Raw genomic sequence first — 26083 nt, 5'->3', positions numbered from 1 at the left:
CCAAAGCTGCAGCTTCTTTGAAATAAAATTTTTTAGGAGCCTAGGTTAGGTTAGGTTAGGTGGCAGCCCGATGCATCAGGCTCACTTAGACTACTCAGTCCATTGTGATACCACATTGGTGTACTTCTCTCGTATCATTGAGTGCTGCCCGATTCCATGTTAAGCTCAATGACAAGGGACCTCCTCTTTATAACAGAGTCCGAACGGCGTTCCACATTGCAGTGAAACCACTTAGAAAAGCTTTGAAACCCTCAGAAATGTCACCAGCATTACTGAGGTGGGATAATCCACCGCTGAAAAACTTTTTGGTGTTCGGTCGAAGCAGGAATCGAACCCATGACCTTGTGTATGCAAGGCGGGCATGCTAACCATTGCACCACGGTGGCTTAGGGGCCAATATTGCTTTAAAATTTTAATCTAGGATCAATAAAATTAGAATTAGGTCACATATCACATTTAGCAAGAAAATGTTTGAAGGAAGATTTGTCCTCACTTAAATGAAAAAAAAAAATTAAACAAAGATTATAAACTTTCTTTGTATTAATTTTAAAGGTATTTGTCCTTAATATTAAATAAATTGCGTGTACTAAAATTTAGGTTCTATAATCTTTAATGGAGACGCATCTTTGGTTCTTAATCAAGACCAAAATCCTTAATGGAAGGTTAAAATCTTTCGATCTCTGGAGAGGCGGGGCTGTACAAACTTCCCACATAAGATTTTTTATGTCTGCTTCGACTTCGCAAGAACTGTTCACTTCTGACTCTAATTGAGGCTTGTCCATTCCAGAAACCTTTGGCTGATCGCTTTTATATACCTTCGTATGGATATTATGAAAGCCATAACTTACATTCCCGCCTGCCATATTGGTCCATCCACCTCATCCAAACGGCCAAAGACTAAAGGAATGCAATCTAGTTTGCATTCCTTTAGTCTTTTTAATGTAAACCCAGGGTTAGGAGGGTTGGTCCTTCTTCTCGACTAATTACAAAGCGGCTCCTTCCCAAACTTCCCCAATTAGCATCAACGCAATCCACAGACCTCTGGTCCGCAAATGTGATTAACTGAAATCTTCCTTGATACAATCCAGCATCTAGGCGTCGATGTCATGTTCCGGAGAACTTTTCTAGTACCTAGACGCCAGACATCACGTTCTCAATTTCCTTCCCATTTTTGCTTTGGAATGATATCGTCCAATGCTCCTTTATTAATGACAGCTGTCTTTTGCAACTGAGGTAAACGATCTTTGATCTCTTTTAGAAGATGGCTGCTCATCCGGCGATCGTTCCCTTAGCCGAGGGATTATGTCGTTACCTTAGGAATGGTTCGATTTGCCAAAGAGGTGTCTCAACCAGGTCAACTAATTGGACCTAACTCTTAGTCATTGCCCAAATAAATGTTCGCTTGCAACTTTGAAGTGCCCAAAGAAATACTACTATCCTCCGGAACGAAATTCTACACTAAAAAAAGTGAACCCTATATGGCACTAAAGCCAACTTAATTCTATCTTAGTTCCTGGAATTATTATGTTTTGAGAAAGTTTCTTTGACTATAATATTTTTTAACGTACGATTGACAAATTAACTAAAAACAGGGGAAACTGCACAGAAATATGAAGCATAAAGATTTACTAAATTCGTATCTCCCACAAAATAATTCAGAATTTCTTTAAATTGGTTAATATTACTATTAATGTGCCCATCTTGAACTTCGTATGGCAATTTTTAAGTTTTTCCTTCAAATGATAACCATTTCCCAACGTTTGAGCAATCGCCACGTATAACTTGGTTGCCGATTTGCCGAAATTTCACCACCTTCCTTATATCAATGGATTGGTCGAAGTCTTCAAATTTTGATGAAACAATTGATTAGAGACTGTCTTCTTACCTAACCTACTCTTATGAGGGCCAAGTATAGTCAAGTTTGAAGCAAATATGGAGAAATCATTTTTTTTCCGTTTTAATGGAAACTTTCATTTCATGGTCTTAAATAGATGTTGCATTCTGATTTTTCTGTTTTCACCTGCAATCTGGCAATAATCATCACAGATGGAATAATAAAGCAAACATCAAACGGAAGTCATTGAAACCTGACTGGTCTTGGGTTAGCTGACATCCTGCTTCATACATTCCATTCAAACCATGATCCCATGCTCTTTTTTTGTTTTGCCTTGGTGAAGACCACATCTCGGAGAAAAAGTGCATTTGTTGCAAATTAAAGTGTCCTTTTATAGTGAATAACTGGGATTGCTTGTATGGGACGTGCTATTTTTACCCATCATGCAGTTCCTTCTGTTCATGCTGCAGCAACACCGCCGTTTGTGTTTTGCTCTTAATTGATGCTGACTTTTTGACAGTTCCAGTAGTTCTGTTGATTCCGTATTGCTTTTGCTGACATGGTTCCTTTAGCAATGGTTAAGCTATTGCTACTGTTGCTGAAGGTGAAGGTGGTGGTTGGTATTAGAGTACTGGTTTCTATTTATTCTATGCACTTTTCCTACTATTTGGTCCTCTGTGGACATATATGAGAGCCCATTGTAGCCATGCTAAAAATAAAAACTGAGCTGAATCAGTCATATTTGATTAGAGGACGACGGTTACTGTTGTCTGTTTGTATGACATATTTTGTGACTTAAATTAAATTTTGTCATTTGTTTGACATTGACGAAAACACAAATGTCCATTTGATTTGAATGCAAGGTGCCTTTGGATGACTGATGATACCAACCTTGGGTGACTTGAAGTTATGGATATGTTTTTTTTTTGTATTCTACTTTTGCCCAGACTGTCAATTATTTTGTCATTTTCGTAGTTTTTCTATTCTATCAGGGTGCATCCATGCATCTATCATGCTGAGAAATTTATTTGTGCTTCTATGCTTGGCTTGATACATTTTCCGACCCTAATGACTTTTTTGATGCAATATTCCCTTTTGCATAAGCCTAAGGTAGTTAGAAATCATTGCAGACCAATGCATTAGGCCGATAATTAGGATATAGGAGTTTTTTTTTTGAAGAACTTTTGATTGAAGTTAATGTAATGTTTAGTTTTAGTATCTTACGTTTTGCTACTTTACTTCTTCTGTGTATACTTAGAAAGTTAGTTATCGTAGATGTAAATCAATTCCATAGCAGGAATAAGCTACACTTAATTTGGTCGTATTTCTTCCAATTTCTGAAGCACACGTCTTTCTGAAAAAAAAATCAAAATGCATGTAAGAGGCAAAGGAAATGTGAAATTGAACATACGTTTGTATATTTGTATAAAATGATGGTATTTCCCATAAAATACATCAACTTTTGCACACTCAACAAAAAGTTTACCTGGATCCAAAGATTTTGACCTTATCTTAAGGATTTTGGTATTGATTCCGAGCCAAAGATGTGGCTTCTTTAAAATAAAGACATTTTTTACGGACCTCCCTGGCTTTAAATCTAGGATCAATTAAATTAAAATTGGATACAGATCTCATTCCTCGAATTTTTATTTTCTTTTTGCGATAAATTAATAAAGGTATTTATGTATAAACAACTTCCAATTTCAAAATCCAAATTATGCCAGGTACTTCAAAGTAAAAACAGTTTTCTTAATGCTAAAAAAACTTTAAACCAAAGATGCAAATCCTTAAAATAAGTCTTAGCCTATATTTGAAGCGTTATTATCTTAAATTTAAAAATTCAATACGGCAGTTGAGTTAAAGACGATTTCTTTAAATTAAAAATGTTTTTCTTTATTTTAAGGAATATTTGCCTTTCTTCAAAGGTCTGCAGAGAGACGCAAAATTTCAAGATTTGTGTCCTAAATTTAATGAAAACATTTTTGAAGCAAGTATTATAAACTTTCTTTTAATTGAAATGTCATTGTTTTAAAGAATGTTGTCCTTAGCATTGCGTAAATTTCGAGTCCTAAAATTTAAGTTGCATAATCTTCCATATTAGGTCAATATTTTTTTAGTGTATAATAATGAATGTGCATGTAATCTAACATAAAATACAATTTTGTTACTTTACTACCCGGCAAAAAATATTCATAAAATTGGAAGCAGTTCAAAAAATTACTGTACACGTAAAAAAATAATTCTTTCCTCCTAAACGAAATTTTAGACAAAGTTCGTTTCTCATTTGCTTTTCGTTGTAAGGAAGTGTATTTGGATATATACTTTTGTGATAAACGTTTATTCTTTCCCAGGATTTAAAAACAATTTCATAAAGACTAACTCAAAAAAAAACTTTTTTCTGGCTAATTGCATTTTCCCTCACATCTTTCTCACTTCCACGAAGTTTGTTAGTTCTTAGCACCTTTCTCTGTAATACAAACAATGTAGAAGAAATTATACGATTTTATAAATTTTTAATTTTTTTTTTTACATTTCGCCTGGACGGAGAATCGAACCGCGGACCATCCAATTTGTTAGCCAACACACTATCCACTGAGCTATGTAGCCGTTATTGTCATCAATACACAATTACCCATATAAGTTATATTTATATAGCATAGCTTGCGGCGCCCACGAGCCGATTAAACAAAATTTATTTAACAGAAAAATACATTTAGTTGGGCACTGTGGAGCAGTGGTTGCTACGTCCGACTTGCATGCCAAGGGTCGTGGGTTCGATCCCTGCTAAGACCAAAGTTTTTTTTACATATATTCCAGATAGAGTTGGAAGATTCCGAAAAAATGTTCAACATTACATTCTACTATATTAAATTTTTACTATGAACTGTAAAATGTGTCTTATTAAAGACCTAAATTCAGAAAAGAACAGTGTTTGATATAAACGAAATGGACTGTGTTGTTGGTTCAAAAATAATTTTTTTATTGAAAAAATAAAAATTTTGTACCAAACCAATTTTTTTGGTGATAAAAGTGTATACTTTTCAAAAAACTCTAACAAAAGAAAAACGTTTTCGGTACACGTTTTCGAAACGTTTTTTTCTTTGCGTGTAGGCAATAATTTTCTGCGCTGTCTATTCGGCGCAAAATTTAACACATTTTCTTGTATTCATTTTGACGTTACTAAGAATAAAAAGTTACCAAAAAATAAAAGGAAAATGACAACAGCGCTGAATTTGACAAATTCAGTAAGCGAGATTAGTTGCCCTAAAGTATTTTTTTGCAGAAGCCAAACTTTCGGTAATGATAGCAGTTCATTTCAGACCAGGGCACAGTGGTCGGTCCCTTTGGCCAAAAATAAAAAAATCAAAGTTAGAAATTTTTTAAAAAAGTGTGGCATCACTGTTTCTTATGCAAACAAGGGTTTACCATGTGTATTTGTTTTTGTTTTATTCCATCTGTACTCTTTAAGAACGGCTTCAAAAGAGAGAGCGAGTAAGCAGTTGGTTTTTGAAGTGTGAAAAAGTATAAAATTAAGTGCACTTTTAAATAAATAAAACAAAAGAAAGAAAAATTATATCGAAATAAATCGAAATGAATATTGAACTAAATGGTATTAACTATATTTTAAAATAAAAAATGTATAAAACTTGTTTTAAATTTTTTATAAAATCAATTTTTGTCAGTCTCACTGTTTCGTGTTCGTTCGTTCTTATATGTACATTTAATGTAGAGTTTTAGTTGTGTTCCCCCCTGAAGTCTCCAATGGGATTTTTTGTGGTTTATTAGTTAATATTTAAAAATTCCAAATTGATAAAAATTAGCTGCTTTCTTTGCCCCCCTTTGTGTTATCTCCCTAATACCGAAGTGGTCTTGTTTCTTTATATCCAAATATGAATTTTTGTGTGGTGGTTGTTAACACTAGCTTACACTGCAAATGCACATTTGATGACACATGTAACTTGATCTGTTGAATTTGAAAATGAAGGTTAAAAAATTGTTTATGAAACCGTTTTTGAGATATCCCGTTATTTCTAGTTTTTCCTACTTTTTTCGCTAAACAAATTATACCTTGAGCTAGAAATGTCCGATTATAGCGTTGTTTGTACTTGAATGCAAGGTATTGAGATGTCGAACAAACGTGTATAATAAGATCTATGATAAGTTAAGTGGTTCAAAATACAACGATGAAAATAGGGCGAATTTTCAAAACAATCTTGTTTTACAACTTCATGAAAATCGGATAAAAACTACTGAACTTGGAGTAAAATGGTGAGATCGGTCTATACGTGGGCTATACCAACACATAGAATTAAAATAATTCTAGATTTTAAATTTAGGCAAATCGGATAGAAAGTACGTTTTCTAGAAGCTCAAAAAATAAAATCGGAAGATCAGTATATATAGGGGCTATACCAACACATGAACCTATAACCATCATTTTCTTCACACCTATTTGTGGTCCTAAAATACCTCTGTATTTCAAGTTTAAGGCAATCCGGATAGAAAATACGGTTTCTAGAAGCCCAAGAAGTAAAATCGGGATATCGGTCTATATGGGATATCGGTAGAAAATACGGTTTCTAAAGCCCAAGAAGTAAAATCGGGATATCGGTCTAAAAGGGGGGTCTAAAAGGGGGGTATATAAATACATGGACCGATAGACACCATTTTGGGCACTCCTATTTGCGGTCCTAAAATACCTCTAGATTTCCAATTTCAGGGAAATCGGATAGAAACTATGGTTCCTAGAAGCTCAAGAAGTAAAATTGAGAGATCGGTCTATATGGGGGCTATACCAAAACATGGACCGATATACCCCATTTTTAGCGCACCTAATTTTGGTCCTAATATACCTTTAGATTTCAATTTTCAGCCAAATCGGATAGAAAGTACAGTTTCTAGAAGCCCAAGAAGTAAAATCGGGAGATGGGTCTATATGGGGGGCTATACCAAAACGTTATCAATCAATCAATCCCATTTTATCATTAAATAGTCCTGACATAATTATAAAGCCGTGACCGAAGTTTCATGATGATACACGCAAAAAAATAATTCTTTCCTCCCAAACGAAATTTTAGACAAACAAAGTTCGTTTCTCATTTGCTTTTCGCTGTAAGGAAGTGTATTTGGAAGAAAATTATATACTTTTTGTGATAAACGTTTATTCTTTTCCAGGATGTAAAAACAATTTCATAAAGACTAACTCAAAAAAAATACATTGTTTTCTTGCTAATTGCATGTTCCCTCACATCTTTCTCACATCCACGAGGTTTTTTAGTTCTTAACACATTTTCCTGTAATACCAACAATGTTGAAGAAATTATACGATTTTACAAATTTTTAAAATTTTTTTACCTTTCGCCTGGACGGAGAATCGAACCGCGGACCATGCACTTTGTAAACCAACACACTAACCACTGAGCTATGTACCTGTTATGGTCATCAATAGATAAATATCTATATAAGTTATATTTATATAGCATAGCTTACGGCGCCCACGAACCGAATAAACAAAGTTTATTTAACAGAAACAAACATTTAGTTTGGCACCGTGGAGCAGTGGTTGCTACGTGTGACTTGCATGCCAAGGGTCGTGGGTTCGATCCCTGCTTCGACCAAAGTTTTTTTTTTTTACATATGTTCCAGATATGTTCGGAAGATTCCGAAACAATGTTGAACATATTACATTGTAGTATATTAAATTTTGAACTGTAAAATGTGTCTTATTAAATACCTAAAGTCAGAAAAGAACAGTGTTTGATATAAACGAAATGGACTGTGTTGTTGTTTCAAAAATAACTTTTTTTTATTGAAAAAATAAAAATTTTGTAGCAAACGAATTTTTGTGGTGATAAAAGTTTAAAATTTTCGAAGCAATTCAAAAAACTCTAACAAAAGAAAAAGGTACTCGTTTTCCAAACGTTTTTTTTTTCTTTGCGTGTACCTATACTGGAAGTATTTTTGACCGCTAACTCCATATAGCACCAACCACTGTGCAGGGATGATAAAAAATGACATTATTTAAATTATACAGAATGAGCTTCGAAAAAGTACTTTTTTAAGTCAAAATTTACTTTTTTAAATTTATAAAGCCTTTTCGTTTTTACTTATAAATAAGATCCGGTAGGATATAGTGGTTGTCATGACCGCTTGCCATAATGTTTGTCGGGATATATTTGGGTATATCCCAAAATAGTGCTGTAAAACATAAATTGCTCAAGCGATCCAATAATTTTCTAGAGTGTTACCTAAGAAAACGACCTTGATTGTAAAAAAGCTGCATAAAGGTTAAAACTAAAGTTTTATCAATTCCTTGAAAATTAAATGGAACTATGCCATTCAAGGCTATAACATGGTTGCGACAAAAATGTTCCATGTTCACCGTCCAAAAATAACATTTTGCTCTGAAAACATGTATGGCGTACCATATTCCTTTTCTGCGTTTATTAAGGCAACAAAATAATATTTCATTGCATCGAAATCGTTAATGTGTCTATTTATTCCAGTAAAAGCTCGGTAAGTAGTTGAAGCTGTTTACCAAGAGCATTTGTGTCATACCCAAGCAATACCGATTGCTTGAAAATAATGACTTACCGTAACACTGTGGCACAAAATTCAACTTTTTGACTCCAAACAAAAACTCACTTATCCCAGCCGAAAGTACTCGATGAAAGGAGAGTAGTAGTAGTAGTGAGCCACTAAAGTTTTGTCGCCAAATTCGATTTTGAGCATTTTTTTTGCAATTTTCGTATGGCCATAGAGCTACAACTTTGTTGAATACCCCAAAAATAAATTCACAGCATTTTTCGAGCTACGAAGATTGAAAAAGTGCTAAAAATCGAATTTGTCGACAAAACACATAAAAGACAAACGGCATCCAACCTAGCAAAATCCAGAAATTATTTTTCTCCTCTCATCGAGTACTTTCGGCTGCGATAAGTGATGTTTTGTTTGGATTTTTATGTTGCACAGTGTAATCGGACATTCTCGGACATGTCCTTGCGACAGTAAACCATTTCCATTTAAAAGTAGCTCCAATATTATTTGGTAATGAGAGGTTTTGCTGGCATCTCCCAAAAATAGAAATCCAATCGCCGATCGATATTACTTTTTCCGTTTTGATATTCTTGTATCAGGCGATGAGCTTAGAACTTATCGGCCCGTTCTCATAATGTATCTCATATGAGTAATGTTCCCACCAATAACTGGTAACACTTTATTTAAACGTTTTTCTGGATCAGTTCCATTGAAGCCAAGTTCAGTTGGTCCTCCTTGGAATACCCCAAGACTTTCGAAATTGAAAACTAAGAAAAATAAGCTGTTCAAGAAATATAAGAGAACTCGATCTGCAGTTAACTTTTCCCTATATACCATCTCTAGGTCCGAATACAATAATGAGAATAAACTTGCCTATAGTAATTATTTAACATCTCTTAAACAACAGTTAAAGCATTATCCCAAAATGTTCTATAAATTTGTAAATTCGAAAAGAAGATTTTGTACCCTGCCTAATTTTCTTAAACATGGCTCCTCTTTGGCTGATGGATGTGAAGAAATTAGCAATTTATTTGCAGATTTTTTCTCATCGACATATTCTGATCAGTTATATGACACAATGTCTGATTATCCGTTTGAAATTCATCAATCCTCTACCATAAATATTTCCAAATTACCTATTGAGACAGTATTCGAGGGCTTGAAATCTTTAAATTGTTCTTTTAACTTTGGACCAGATGGGATCCCCCCGAACATACTCAAATTTTGTGCTGATAATCTGAAAATTCCTCTTATTAACATTTTTAATAGATCTATAAGTTTAGGTTATTTTCCAGAACTGTGGAAGCAATCCTATATTGTTCCATTAGTAGATTTGAGGCATCTAATTATAGGGGAATAGCTAAGTTAACCGCAATCCCTAAATTGTTTGAAAAATTATTAACAGAAGTTCTTTCTCATCAAGTTTCATCATTAATTCTATCTCTCAGCATGGATTTCGTAAAGCCCGTTCCACTGTAACCAACATTCTTGAGTTAACAACTTTAGTTAATGATGGTTTTAGACAGGGAAACAGACTGATGCTGTATATACCGATTTTAGCAAAGCGTTCGATAAGGTTAATCACAGGCTCCTCATGTTGAAACTTGATAAGTTTGGCTTCTGTCCTTTGTTATTAAATTGGATTAGATCTTACTTATCTGGCTGTATACAACAGGTTAAATTTGGTGACACTCTATCTAAGAAGATTTCAGTTAAGTCAGGGGTTCCGCAGGGTAGCCATTAGGGCCTTATTATGTTTAACCTTTTTATAAATGATTTATATATATATATATATATATATATATATATATATATATATATATATATATATATATATATATATATATATATATATATATATATATCCCTTGTTCGGAGTAATCTTGAATATGGATCTGTTATTTGGGATCCGGCATACAACATTTATTCGGATAAAATAGAATCTGTTCAAAAACAGTTTCTTTTGTTTCACCTTCGTAGTCACGGATGGAATTTCAATACACTTCCTTCATATGCGTTTAGGCTCAATATGATTAAACTTCCTACCCCTAGTAGTCGTAGAAAAGTGTTGAACATTACTTTCATAATGAAAATCTTGCAGGGTTATATCAATTCCGATTTTATTCTTAACAGTCTCCTAATTAGTGTTCCTAACATATTAGACCATCAAGGAATTTTCAATTTCTATCTATTCAATACTATCAAAAAGATTTTGCAAATAATGATCCCCTCCGACGAATTTGTTTTGATTTTAATTCACATTACTACTTATTATTTGATTTCTCTGACAATAAACACTCTTTAAAACGAAAACTTATAGTACATCTAAACTCTATTTGGAATGTATTTGAAATGTTAAATGTTTATTGTAACAGTATTCTTTGTATATATATTTGTATAAAGTAGTCTGCAAGGATATTTGCATTTATAGGCTAAATAAAAAAAGTACTTTTTTCCTCAACTGCTTACCAAGGTTAACATTCGTCATGTCTACTGCCAAGTGAAAAACACATTTGTTGTTGGCAAACTACATTGTTTGGTCATATATTGTCCACGCTCATAATTTACTTCTTGGTAATACTGCAGACAAGCACTTTCCTCATAGAACATGCCCTTGCGAAAGTAAACAAAGTTGCCATTAAATAGTCATCGCTTACTAATTTTGAACTAAATTACCACCAAGATTATTTGGTAATGATAGTTTTTGCTAGATTATCGATATTTGACTGCCAATAACGGTTGTACATTCTACTTAAGAGTATACTAATCATAATTAACATATTCTGTATAACATAGTCTATAATATAATAAATGATATTTGAACGTAACTTCTTTTCTCTCTAATTGCAGGTAATGCTAATTTTACAATGTTGGTTGGTTGGTGAGTTTTGTGAAATTATATAGAATTGTATCCCAAATAATCATGCCGATTATTTCATCCATAGTATGTATGTGATATATCAAACGAAATGTCATTCATTAAAATCCTTAAATACTTTTTCAACTTTCAAAACATGGATTCTCTTAATCTTACAAAGTACAACAGCAAGGAAATAAAAATATTAAAAAAAGGCTAAATATGTACCTGTCGATGAATTGTAGATTTGTCAGTTATCGAAAGTACATTGAATTGAATATTGACTTATTGTGAAAGATTAAAGGGTGATACGGTCAAAATTCAATATAAACTTGACGTATTTCTTTCAATTTTGCATTTAAAAAACCTGAACACCCTTCATTTTGAAGGTGTGTGTGTGTAGAATGTTGCTCCTATTTTGATTTTGGAATTCTCTCTTCAGTTGTCAAAATGCCGTCCAAGCAAGAAGAGCAGCGTATCAAAATTTTGCTCGCGCATCGCGAAAATCCGAGCTACTCGCACGCAAAGCTGGCAAAATCGGTAAAAGTTGACAAATCAACCGTTACAAATGTAATTAAAGTATTTGGGGAACGTTTGTCGACAGCCAGGAAGTCTGGATCGGGGGGAAATCGAAAACCGGAAGCCGCTGAGACGACAAAGAGAGTTGCCGGTAGTTTCAAGCGAAACCCTAACCTCTCTCTCCGAGATGCCGCAAATAAGCCGGGTGTATCGTCTACAACCGTGCATCGAGCCAAAAAACGAGCCGTACTATCGACTTACAAGAAGGTAGTGACTCCAAATCGCGCTGATAAACAAAATACGACGGCCAAAGCGCGATCCCGGAGGCTGTACACGACGATGCTGACGAAGTTTGACTGCGTGGTAATGGACGACGAAACCTACGTCAAAGCCGACTACAAGCAGCTTCCGGGACAGGAGTTTTATACGGCAAAAGGAAGGGGAAAGGTAGCAGATATTTTCAAGCACATAAAACTGTCAAAGTTCGCAAAGAAATATCTGGTTTGGCAAGCCATCTGTACCTGTGGCTTGAAAAGCAGCATTTTCATAGCTTCCGGAACTGTCAATCAAGAAATTTACGCGAAAGAGTATTTGAATAAACGTCTGCTGCCTTTCCTGAAGAAACACGGTTGTTCCGTACTGTTTTGGCCGGATTTGGCATCTTGCCATTACGGTAAAAAGGCCATGGAGTGGTACGCCGCCAATAACGTGCCGGTGGTTCCCAAGGACAAGAACCCTCCCAACACGCCAGAGCTCCGCCCAAGTGAGAAATACTGGGCTATTGTCAAGCGGAACCTAAAGAAGACAAAAAAAAACTGCTAAGGACGAGCAGCAGTTCAAGGCAAACTGGCTTTCTGCGGCGAAGAAGGTGGACAAGGTGGCTGTACAAAATCTGATGGCAGGTGCCAAGCGTGAGGCCCGGCAATTCGGATTTGGAAAAGCGAAAGCCTAACTGAATATTTTTCCTGAATTTTATACTAATTGAACTTGAAAAAGAAATTTAATTTATTTTTTTAAATAAACGATTTCACCGATTTACACGCGTTTTCCCTTGACCAAATTTTGACCGTATCACCCTTTATGTAACATAGAAAACAGATCTTTGAAATTACCGTCCTATGTTAGAGTCGTTTGTCTTTGAAGTAAGAACAATTTCACTTCAATTAAAGAAAAGAATTTTTGATTTAAAGAAATATTTTTTAAATTTACAAAGATATTGAATCTTAGGAATAAAGGTAAAAAATGCTAATACTTACCTTGCGGATTTAGCGTCCTTGGTTTAAAGTTGTTTTGAAATTAGGAAAACATGTTAGGACACACATTTTGCAAATTTGCGTCCCTCCGTTAAAGCCGTATGTCTTCGAATTAAGGCAAATTTTGCATAAACTAAAGAAACAAATTTTTGATTTAAAGAAATCGTCATTAAATTAGCTGAAATATTTAATCTTTGGTTTAAATTAAAATGCTTCAAATATTGGCTAAGACTTATTTTAAAGTTGAAGTCTCCGTTATAATTTGGATTTTTAGACTGACATTTGTTTGTACATGAATAACTTTATATAACACGAAAAGAGAATGAAAATTCTGTTATCTGAATTTTAATTTTATTTATTCTAGGTTAAAAGCCGTATAGGTCACTAAAAATGTCTTTATTTTAAAGAAGCCGAAACTTTGACTCCGAATCAAAAATCTTAAGCTAAGTTCACAATCTTTGGATCCGTTCGTCCGTCCGTCCGTCCGTCCGTCTGTTGAAATCACGCTAACTTCCGAACGAAACAAGCTATCGACTTGAAACTTGGCACAAGTAGTTGTTATCGATGTAGGTCAGATGGTATTGAAAATGGGCCATATCGGTCCACTTTTACGTGTTAGTATATGGTCTCTAACAACCATGCAAAAATTGGTCCACATCGGTCCATAATTATATATAGCCCCCATATAAACCGATCCCCAGATTTGGCTTGCGGAGCCTCAAAGAGAAGAAAATTTCAACCAATCCGGCTGAAATTTGGTACATGATGTTGGTATATGGTCTCTAACAACCATGCAAAAATTGATCCATATCGGTCCTTAATTATATATAGCCCCCATATAAACCGATCCCCAGATTTGGCTTGTGGAGCCTCTAAGAGAAGCAAATTTCATCCGATCCGGCTGAAATTCGGTACATGATGTTGGTATATGGTCTCTAACAACCATGCAAAAATTGGTCCACATCGGTCCATAATTATATATAGACCCCATATAAACCGATCTCCAGATTTGGCTTGCGAAGCCTAAAAGAGAAGCAAATTGCATCCGATCCGTCTGAAATTTGGTACATAGTGTTGGTATATGGTCTCTAACAACCGTGCAAAAATTGGTCCACATCGGTCCATAATTATATATAGCGCCCATATAAACCGATCCCCAGATTTGGCTTGTGGAGCCTCTAAGAGAAGCAAATTTCATCCGATCCGGCTGAAATTCGGTACATGATGTTGGTATATGGTCTCTAACAACCATGCAAAAATTGGTCCACATCGGTCCATAATTATATATAGACCCCATATAAACCGATCTCCAGATTTGGCTTGAGAAGCCTAAAAGAGAAGCAAATTGCATCCGATCCGTCTGAAATTTGGTACATGGTGTTGGTATATGGTCTCTAACAACCGTGCAAAAATTGGTCCACATCGGTCCATAATTATATATAGCGCCCATATAAACCGATCCCCAGATTTGGGTTCCGGAGCATCAAAGAGAAGCAAATTTCATCCGATCCGCCTGAAATTTGGTACATGATATTGGTATATGGTCTCTAACAACCGTGCAAAAATTGGTCCACATCGGTCCATAATTATATATAGCCCCCATATAAACCGATCCCCAGATTTGGCTTGCGGAGCCTCAAAGAGAAGAAAATTTCATCCGATCCGCCTGAAATTTGGTACATGATATTGGTATATGGTCTCTAACAACCATGCAAAAATTGGTCCACATCGGTTCATAATTATATATAGCGCCCATATAAACCGATCCCCAGATTTGGGTTCCGGAGCCTCAAAGAGAAGCAAATTTCATCCGATCCGCCTGAAATTTGGTACATGATATTGGTATATGGTCTCTAACAACCATGCAAAAATTGGTCCACATCGGTCCATAATTATATATAGCCCCCATATAAACCGATCCCCAGATTTGGCTTGCGGAGCCACAAAGAGAAGAAAATTTCAACCAATCCGGCTGAAATTTGGTACATGGTGTTGGTATATGGTCTCTAACAACCGTGCAAAAATTGGTCCACATCGGTCCATAATTATATATAGCCCCCATATAAAACGTTCTCCAGATTTGACCTCCGGAGCCTCTTTGAGGAGCAAAATTCATCCGATCCGGTTCAAATTAGGAACGTGGGTTAGTATATGGTCGCTAACAACCATACCAAAATTGGTCCAACCACACAAAAATTGGTCCATATTGGTTCATAATCATGGTCACTAGAGCCAAAAATAGTCTACCAAAATTTTATTTCTATAGAAAATTTTGTCAAAATGTTTTTTCTATAGAAAATGTTGTCAAAATTTTATTTCTAGAGAAAATTTTGTTAAAATTTTATTCGATTCATAATAAAATTTTCATCATTGTCAAAATTTTATTTCTGTAGAAAATTTTGTTCAAATTTTATTCGGTTCATAATCATGGTTGCCACTCGAGCCAAAAATAATCTACCAAGATTTTATTTCTATAGAAAATTTTGTCAAAAGTTTATTTCTATAGAAAATTTTGTTAAAATTTTATTTCTATAGAAAATTTTGTTAAAATTTTATTTCTGTAGAAAATTTTGTCAAAATTTTATGTCTACTTTGTCAAACTGAATTATATACGTATTGGATCGATCTTTTTTGATTTAATATATACCACGTATGGACTTACATACAATTTAGAAGATGGTGTTAGGAGGTTTTAAGATACCTTGCCATCGGCAAGCGTTACCGCAACTTAAGTAATTCGATTGTGGGTGGCAGTGTTTAGAAGAATTTTCTACGCAATCCATGATGGAGGGTACATAAGCTTCGGCCTGGCCGAACTTACGGTCGTATATACTTGTTTTAGTGTACCTTTACCTTTTGAACAATTGCCAAAATAAATTGTAACGTCTATTCATACACGCTAAAAAAGTAAAAGCTTCGATACCGTTGTTCTTTACTCCTGATAAGTCCCCGGTCTGACACATAGATGGCGTCGCTAGTATTAAATGCATATTATTTTTATATAGTACCAACCTTCAAATGATTCGTCTCTGTAAGTCAATTAGTTTGAGAGATAGAGCGTCTTTTGTGAAGCAACTTTTGTTATTGTGAAAAAAAAGGGAAAAAAAGGAATTTCGTGTTTTGATAAAATACTGTTTTCGGAAGGGAAAAAATACGGTGGAAGCAAAAACTTGGCTTGATAATGAGTTTCCGGACTCTGCCCCAGGGAAATCAACAATAATTGATTGGTATGCAAAATTCAAGCGTGGTGAAGCACGGAGGACGGTGAACGCAGTGGACGCCCGAAAGAGGTGGTTACCGACGAAAACATAAAAAAAATCCAAAAAATGATTTTGAATGACCGTAAAATGATGTCGATCGAGATAGATATCAAAGGAACGTGTTGATCATAGCATTCATCAATATTTGGATATGCGGAAGCTCTGTGCAAAATGGGTGCCGCGCGAGCTCACATTTGACCAAAACAACAATGTGTTGATGATTCTGAGCGGTGTTTGCAGCTGTTAACTCGTAATACATCCGAGTTTTTCCGTCGATATGTGACATGGCTCCATTACTACACTCCTGAGTCCAATCGACAGTCGGCTGATTGGACAGCGACCGGTGAACCGTCTCCGAAGCGTGGAAAGACTCAAAAGTCCCCTGGCAAAGTAATGGCCTCTGTTTTTTGGGATGCGCATGGAATAATTTTTATCGATTATCTTGAGAAGGGAAAAACCATCAACAGTGACTATTATATGGCGTTATTGGAGCGTTTGAAGGTCGAAATCGCGGCAAAACGGCCCCATATGACGAAAAAGTGTTGTTCCACCAAGACAACGCACCGTGCCACAAGTCATTGAGAACGATGGCAAACATTCATGAATTGGGCTTCGAATTGCTTCCCCACCCACCGTATTCTCCAGATCTGACCCCCAGCGACTTTTTCTTTTTCTCAGACCTCAAAAGGATGCTCACAAGGAAAAAATTTGGCTGCAATGAAGAGGTGATCGCCGAAACTGAGGCCTATTTTGAGGCAAAACCGAAGGAGTACTACCAAAATGGTATCAAAAAATTGGAAGGTCGTTATAATCGTTGTATCGCTCTTGAAGGGGGAACTATGTTGAATAATAAAAACGAATTTTGACAAAAAAATGTGTTTTTCTTTGTTAGACCGGGGACTTATCAGCCATCCTGTTATATGTTAATAACCAAAAATAATGATTGTTATAAAATTTGTATTTTTGCGTAGTAAAAAATCATTCAATTTTCTGTTATATTCTGAGTCACGAGTGGCCTTATGCCACGAATGTAACACGTTTTGAGGTTTCGAAGCAAGTTTTGGAATATATGTTAAGTTGAATTATTTCCGTTTCCAAAATGTGGAAATGAGGCACCAATCGTGTCTAAGAAAGGGAGCACCTAATTTTTTCTGTTTTCTTCAAATTAAGTTTCTTTGAACCCGCTTGTGTGTGCACTAAAATCTGGCCTTCATAGAATAGCTTATGTGTGTTGATAACATTGCCCAGTTTGCTAACAAATCACTATTGGTTTATCGAAAAGAGACTTCATTTTTACACACAGAATGTCATTGTAGATTTTTGATGATAATTTATGTAATAATTTTAAACCACCCTCCAATCCAAAATCACACCAATAGTGCTCTATCATCTAACATGATTTAATGGTAATGGCAAATAGAATTTATTTTCATTGTTATGATTTCTTAGCAATGTGTGATGCCTTCTCATAAATTCTAATTTCACTTTACCCCGGAGTACCATATAGGACATCATTTATGACAAAGACCAGCAAACTCGCAATTCCAGTTGCCTCCCTAAAATTTTCACTCGAATGGTTGGAGTGGCGATGGTGGGAAATGGTTACTCTTAGCTCCATTTGCAGCTACTCTAGATGACATAAAAGTGTGGTAATTGGTCCATCCATTGGTCGTATGTCATGTTCGACATAAAAGGTCACATAAGAGAGGCACCTTCGAAGATTTGTAGAAAAAAAAAACGACAGAACCTCTGGCTGGCAATGACATTAAGTCAATGCCATACGATGTGTGATATCAATCTCATGGGGTTGAGATTAGAGGTGTGCGCGTGAGGGAGTTTTCACGCACGCTCACGCACGCTCACAAATTCAAAATGTCATTCACGCACAATCACGCACGCCTGTTTTAGAATTGCTCACACTCACGCACGCTCACGAATGAATTCGTAACATTCACGCACGATCACGCACGCCCGTTTTTGAATTGCTCACACTCACGCACGATCACGCACGCCCGTTTTGGAATTGCTCACACTCACGCACGCTCACGAATGAATTCGTAACATTCACGCACGAAGGTTTTTATTGATTCACGCTCACTCACGTTCACGAACCAAAATCCTGCAAAGATAAACACTCACGATTGCAGAATAGTGACTACCGCACGCTCACGACGGGATATATCAACTCACGCACGGTCACGAACAACAAACTTATTCACGCACACTCACGATTCGAAAAAAAAAACTACTTACGCACGTTCACGAACAATGAAACGTACTTCCACACACTCACGATTCATAAAAAAAACTATTCACGCACGCTCACAATGTAAAATGCAACTCACGCACGTTCACGACTATTATACTTACAAAACAAACGAAAAAATGTAATTCACGAATGAGTACGAACTTAAAAACTTACTCACTCTCGCTCGTGATACAAATGAGCTACCCACACAAATTCGCCAAAATATTTCTAATTAAAAATCTGAAGTTGAAAACGTACTCAATTAAAAAATTAACAGATACAATTAACATTTTAATCAAATCAAAATATAAATTCAATTAAAATTTGGATTGATTTTGGCCGAAAAACTTAATTAATTTTTAATTGAGGCAATCAATGATTTATAGTGTTATTGTTTACTTATTTTATTTTTTATTATATTATAATTACATATATTATAATTATACTATATAGAATTATTTTTTTACATCTAAGCCAAAATTTAATGAACCAATGAAACCAATTATTTCCGAAAATTATTAATTTTTTATTTGGAAGTATGTTTTCAATTTAAAAATGTAAAAATGTTCAATCATTATTATACCCTGTACCACAGGGTATAATAAGTTTGTGCATTTGTATGTAACGCCAAGAAGGAAAAGTCTGAGACCCATCGTTTAGTATACCGATTGTCTTAGAATTAAATTCTGAGTCGATTTAGCGATGTCTGTCTGTCTGTCTGTCTGTCCGCCTGTCTGTCTGTTGATGTATTTTTGTGTGCAAAGTACAGCTCGCAGTTTTAGTCCGATTGTCCTAGAATTTGGTATAGGGTCCTGTTTCGGCTCAGAGACGATCCCTATTGATTTTGGAAAAAATCGGTTCAGATTTAGATATAGCTGCCATATATATTTTTCACCGATCTGGTCATAATTGGCGTGTATATCAACCGATCTTCCTCAAATTCCGTACATCCGAATATTTTATGAGTCTCGAAAACCTTGCCAAATATCAGCCAAATCGGTTCAGATTTAGATATAGCTCCCATATATAGCTTTCGCCCGATTTACACTTATTTTCCCACAGAGGCCAATTTTTTGCTCCGATTTAGTTGAAATTTTGCATAGGGAGTAGAATTAGCATTGCAACTATGCGTGCCAAATTTGGTTGAAATCGGTTCAGAATTAGATATAGCCCCCATATATAGCTTTCGCCCGATATGAACTTATATGGCCCCAGAAGCCAGAGTTTTACCCCACTTTGCTTAACATTTTGCACAAGAAGAACGTGAATTTCATCGTGAGCGTGAATTTTTCGTGAACGTGAATTTTTTCGTGAACGTGAATGTCATCGTGAGTGTGAAGTTTTCGTGAATGTGAATTTCTTCGTGAACGTGAATTTCTTCGTGAGCGTGAATTTTGTCGTGAGCGTGAATTGTTCGTGAATGTGAATTTTTTCGTGAACGTGAATTTTGTTGTGAGCGTGAATTTGAAAAAAAATTACTCACGCACATTCACGAACAGAATTTGATGTTCACGCACGACACATTTTTGTTCAGTCCCATTCACGCACATTCACGTGATTTGGTCAAAATTTCATTCACGAATCACGTGACTCACGCGTGTCACGAAAATTTCGTGTCACGCGCACACCTCTAGTTGAGATCTCTTTGATATTGAAGACTGTTGGCAAAGTCGAGACATTAAGGGCAATAGATGGCCATTTTTTCTGTGGTTATTTTTATTAAATCTTTGGAACATTAATGTTATGAGTCCTTAATGCTGACATTTTGATGGTTGGATGGCGGGAGTAAATGACATATTTGAAGTACTTCAAAACCCCGTTAGGATGACCATATTGAAAATGTTTTTGGTATCAGTGTTTAGTACGAGTGATGGAGGTGAATGCTTGGCCAGAGTGATAATCAACACTCCTCTATTGGCTGACATAATTCTGTAACATTTCTTATAACTCCATTGGTTGTTGGATCACAAGTTGTGCTTTTTATGATGCATAATTTCTAGTAGCTACCATCTTAAAAATGTTTACAATTTCCATTTACCCCGTCATAAAATAATATGGCCAGAAGTGAGAATGGCGCCATTGTTAATCATTATTTTGGGGGCATAATTTCATCAGAATGAGGTATGGCTTTAGTGGTTGTCTACGAAAGACAAGTTAATCTAATTGGATGTCTACGACCAGTACAGAAAGAAAATGGAGAATTATCCGATTGTATTCAATAATAAATGACGGTGTATTTATATAATATAATCGAGTTATAATGACTGGGAAGTGGTTAGCTAAGAAACAAAGAAGTTATGCCGGTCAGCTTAACGGAATACTAACGCAGCTAGACCAAAATCGATTAATCCAGACTCTTGATTTTTGCACTGTCATAGTAATTGTTTCAAATGAAGAACAAACTTGTACATCATTAAGCCACTAATGCCCAAGCCCGCCTTTAGGCGGGCTTTATTTAATAAGGAATCTTTTAGTATAACACACCTTAAGACAACAAAAATGGGCAAAAAAAAGAAGAAAACTCAAGAGGCTTTGCAGGATATGCTGAATTTTACTGTATAAATTTTTCTTGCTTAGTTCTCTTGCTTTTGTGTCGTTAACATTGTAAATTTAATCAGCTGGAAAAAAATTGGGGCATTAGAGGGTTAATAAGAAGGTCATGATATTGAATGTTTAGAGGTCAATATAAGCGATATATTTACTTATTTAATAAATACGATTGGGTTGTCTTCAAATTTCTGGGTGAATGTTAATGTAATATTCTCATGAATTGCTTCAATCATGTATATGATAGTATCAATTACCGACACCAATTAAACAATTTATTAATCCAATTAAATGTTTTATTTGATTATTATCTATGACATTTCTATTATATATTATATTATTTAAAACAATTAATGGAACCAATTAAACTTTTAATTTATTTTTTTCCAATTCAATTAAAATGCTAATTAAAAAATATTGCTGATGTTTTTCTGTATACTGGGATTAACTTTTTAATCCTCGTTGATATTTTATTGCCTTGCTAATATAGAACAAAAATTAAAGAAAAAATTAATTTCTTTAACCCTTTCACTACCGAATTAAACCTAATGTAAAAAACTTAAATTTTTCCTCTGTTTCTACTTGTACTAACAACAAGTAGAAAAAACTATTGCAATTTGGAAGGCCTACCTCAATTATTTATAAAGCTACTAGCGTAACCCGGCCCGCTTTGCTGCGCCTTCCGAAGCGTATTTGTAGGAACATTTTGCGTTAAATTAGTCAACCATTTCCTTCGTGCTGATTACAAATTCGAAAAGATTTGAATTCTTCCAAACAAATGGGACTACTTGCTTTTTCGTCTATAGGTACAAATACGGCGGATATGCATATGTAAAACGGTTCGTCTTAAAAAATGTCGGGGAGAGGGCGTGCCCTTTCCTCCAAAATTTTTAAATGTTCTGTATTCAGGTAGTTGGACAATCTTCTATATTTCTTGTGAATTTTAAGTGTGGTTTGTCAAGGAAAGGTATCCTTCTCCTTAACATATCTGAAAATTAAGCACTATATTATAATAACATACAAAGAATTACTGTTTCCCATCCAATATATCGGAAAAAGCAAAAGTAGTAAAAATTTTTTCCACATTAACATTTGCTAAAATGTTGGAAAATAATGCACCCTCTATGTTGGCTGCCAATTTCATGTAATTTAAAGTTCTTTACTAAAAAGAAGTCTGGCAGAAGCCTGTGCAAAAATCATAAAATTATTGACCGAGTTCCCATTTACGGACAACCCTCTACTTTCAATTTAAGAAAAAAAAAAACGGACAAAAGGGAATCCTCTCCCGCTCCACTCCGACCTGATATACGACTATCATGTACCCTATATTAATTTCACAACTACTCAATGGTCCCTATAAATTCTATCGAAGTAAATCGACAAAGTTTATTTAAATTTTCCCCTTCCCCAACCAGATATCGAAAAATCATATACTAATTTAAAAATCATGTATACATTTAATCACCTCCTCCCACATTCCCTGTAAATTTCAAGTAGATCGGAGATGTTTACATTTTGCTCTATTGTTTTAAAGGGACGTCACTTTCCCCGATACAATATCGACAAACACCGTAGTGAATAGCACCTCTAACTTTCCCTGAAAATTCTTGAAACTGTCCTTCAAGTGTGGGGCAGGGAAGGTTGCCTCTTCGTTCATAACCTTTCCCCACTGCCTTTGTAAATTTCAAGAAAACTTAAGAATTTTTGTTTTTTGTTTGCAGTTTTAGAGGAGGACCTCCTCCCCGACCAAATATCGAAAAGTGATGTAGCGTATCTTTTGTAAACATCCCAGAAATTGTCAAGGATATTATAAGCCTAAAGGTGCGGCCTCTCTTCCGTCCAAATATCACAAAATCAGGTATCAACTATTAATATCGTAACCTCTCCCCAGTCCTCTGTAAGTTTCAAGTAACTCGGTAAAGTTTAATTGTTTCTCTCTGTATGTACTTAAGATAAGCGGATGTCTCCCTATATCCTTTTATTTTTATTAAAAAATCAGGAACCTGATATAAATTTCATAACCTCACCCATTTTTCTGTAAAATTTCAGTCGGGGGTGTTTAGTTTTGTTTTCACTGTCCTCTAAAAAAAAGTCGGGCAAAAGGGTGGTCCCCCTCCCCGACCAAATATCGAAAAATAATGTAGCGGTTTTTTGTCTAGATGCCAACCCCAACATTCAATGAAAATTTCAAGCAAATCGCATAATTTTGTTCCAAGTTTCAAAAAGTAGGGCAAGGGGGAGGTCCCCCTCCCCGTCCACATATGAAATCATCAGGTACCCCATACTAATTCCATAACCTCACCGCATGTTCTCTGTAAATCTCAGATAATTTAGAGAATTTTAGTTTTTCCACTGTAAAAAGTCGAACAAAGGGGAGGCCCCCCTCCGCCACTAAATATCGAAATAAAAAGTAGTGGATCTTTGTCTAGATACCAACCCTAACCTTCAATGAAAATTTCAAGCAAATCGGTCAACTTTGGTCCAATTTTCAAAAAGTCCGACAAAGGGGAGGTCCCCCTCCGCGACCAGGTGTCAAAAATGAGGTAATCTATTTTCACCACATGAAGGCCCCTTACGACCTCTGAAAGTTTCAAGTAAATCGGTTCAGCCGTTTCGGAGGCAACTCGGAACATACAAACAATCAAACAAACAAACAAATAAACAAACATAGATTGAATTTTATATATATATAGATAGATAGATAGAAGATATGTGTTTGTTCTGAAAACTTAATTCTTAATTTGTGACTAACTGGTCATACGAAACTAAACACTATTTGACCTGTAATATCTGTTGAAGTGTTGGAAAAAAATCAAAAAAGAATCTGAAATAATATAGGCTATAGTTTTTGTATGAATATCGATGTACTAGAGACGTATAGTAGAAAAATTGTCTCAAAATGTTGTATTTTTTGATTATTGTCAAGAAATGTTATGAAAATACATTTTAGGGCCCAGCAATATGGAAAATATTTATAGCTTATTTAGATAAGAGCCTCTACTTTAAAATATCATCGAGAAATAAATCGAAACTAAGTGGGGTGTTAGAGTTTGGAGTCGTTTTCGAATGTCCTCTGTAGTGAAAGGGTTAATTTATTTCATAACTCCCATATCAAATTCAATTCTTATTTGATATTTCATTATTTCAACCAGCAAGGTAAACTTTTTATTTATCGATTATTAGATTAGATTTTCCATCCCTGATATTTACCCTAAATTAAATTTTGAAAAAACCTCTCAATCTTTTACTTTGACCCAAACACCCTGTAAAGTCAATATTTTATTCTATCATATGGTTTGATGAAAATGTCTCATATTCATTTACAACGTCAAATCCAAGTACTATTAAATTTAGTTCAACATAAAATTGAATTGAATATTTAATTGTTAGCTCAAAGAAGTAAAAAAGAAACAACACAAACATACTAAGAGAAAACAAATTCAATTAAATTTTTAAAAGCCTCCGGTACTTTTTTTATTTCGAAATCAAAGGAAGAAATTACAAGTGAGACATATCAATGGCCTACTACATCAACACTGTGAGAAAAAAATAAAATCGAAAGAGAACAATATTTAGGACAAACTTCTGATATAAAGGCATTCACTCACTTACTTGGAACTAAAACTGTTGAATTTTGAATGCCACCCAAAGACCCGGCTTCTTATATATAAATAATATATATAAATAAAGTTATTTTAAATTTAATTCAAATTGTAAATTGAAATATTTCTATTAAAAATTTAGTTGATTCAATAAAATGTTTAATCAAAACAAAATTAGTTATATCATTTTTTAATTGATGCTATAATTTCTTTCAATTAACAATTAATTAACTATTAACGGCCATTTTGATGTAGCTCCGTTAAGCTTTAACAGCCAGTTAACAGAAAGTAAATTGCAAATATCTACTCTTCGGTTAACTTCAACAGAAAATTTTGCGCCAGGTAAGTTCCAAACTGGCATATGAAATATATAGGCAAAATGACAGATGTGTCAATAATAGGGTTTAAAAGTTCGTTAGTTAACGGAATACTAACGGAGCTTCATGAAAATGGGAGTAAAACGCATTGCGATAATAAAATTCAATAATTTGCAAGCGGTGTTCGTTTATAAGACAATTCATGGTCATAGAGGAAAATGAAGATGTTTGACAGGAAAAAAAACACGAAACGTGCATCAGTTGCTTAAATCAGTGTTGCCAAAAATATAATAGCTAAAAAATCATCCATTAGTTTAAAAACGTCATATGCTTGCAATTAAAAATTTTTTAAGTTTTTTGTTGTGCTAGTAATATTTTTGGTCTGGATAGAATGCAACGTTTGTATGAGATATCCAGAACACCAGTGCAACGATGTTCTGGATACCTCATACAAATGTTGCATCAAGTACTAAAAGAAAACAGGTCTAGTAATGTTATAGGTGGACACATGTATGGCCTAAATGTATGCAAAGAATTTTTTCTGTATTGGGTAAAACAAGTTGTCCTCGGGAATATAAACTTTCACGGAGTGGTTTTCAATTACATCGAGATAAAATGTTAGCTTAGTGAGTATCTAAATTGAAAAAAAAACTGAAATAACTTTTTACTGTTTATACCCTGCGCCACACTGTGGAACAGGGTATTATAAGTTAGTGCATATGTTTGCAACATCCAGAATGAGACGAGATAGGCACATGGTGTCTTTGACATTTGCACAAGGAGTAGAATTAACATAGTAATTATGGATGTCAAATTTGGTTGAAATCGGTTCATATCTAGATATAGCTTGCATATACAGTGCACTCGCGGTAACGTGATCTAATTAAAACCAATAGAGTTCACGTTAGCGAAAATGTTCACGGTAGCGAACTTCAGCGAATTTACAAAACATTGCCATATACGGGAGTTTTACACGTTCTAGCGTAATAGTTTTTTATTTTTGTTATTAGTAATATTAAAAACATAATTTAATTTCATAAAAAAATGAAAAAAGACATCGGAAAAATATCGTGGGTATGTTAAAATTAATAATTAAATTTCAGGGAAAA

General features: G+C 34.8%; 1 protein-coding gene across 2 annotated transcripts in view; it reads left to right on the top strand.

Annotated features, from left to right (window-relative positions):
• Nucleotides 1–26083, top strand: part of ssp3 (SCAPER domain-containing protein short spindle 3) — a 303171-nt gene that overhangs the window by 76261 nt on the left and 200827 nt on the right. Inside the window, exon 7 of one of the 2 annotated variants that reach the window (XM_075295947.1) lies at nt 22777–22890. The exons of the other annotated variant lie outside the window; for it this stretch is intronic. Coding sequence (XP_075152062.1) covers nt 22777–22819 — 43 coding nt within the window. The 3' untranslated portion in view covers nt 22820–22890. Of the gene's footprint in view, nt 1–22776; nt 22891–26083 lie in introns of those variants that run through there. 2 annotated transcript variants of the gene reach the window in all.

This window comes from Haematobia irritans, chromosome 2, assembly GCF_050003625.1.
Source record: "Haematobia irritans isolate KBUSLIRL chromosome 2, ASM5000362v1, whole genome shotgun sequence".
Taxonomy (NCBI): Eukaryota; Metazoa; Arthropoda; class Insecta; order Diptera; family Muscidae; genus Haematobia; species Haematobia irritans.
This window is presented reverse-complemented; position numbering and strand designations above follow the sequence as displayed.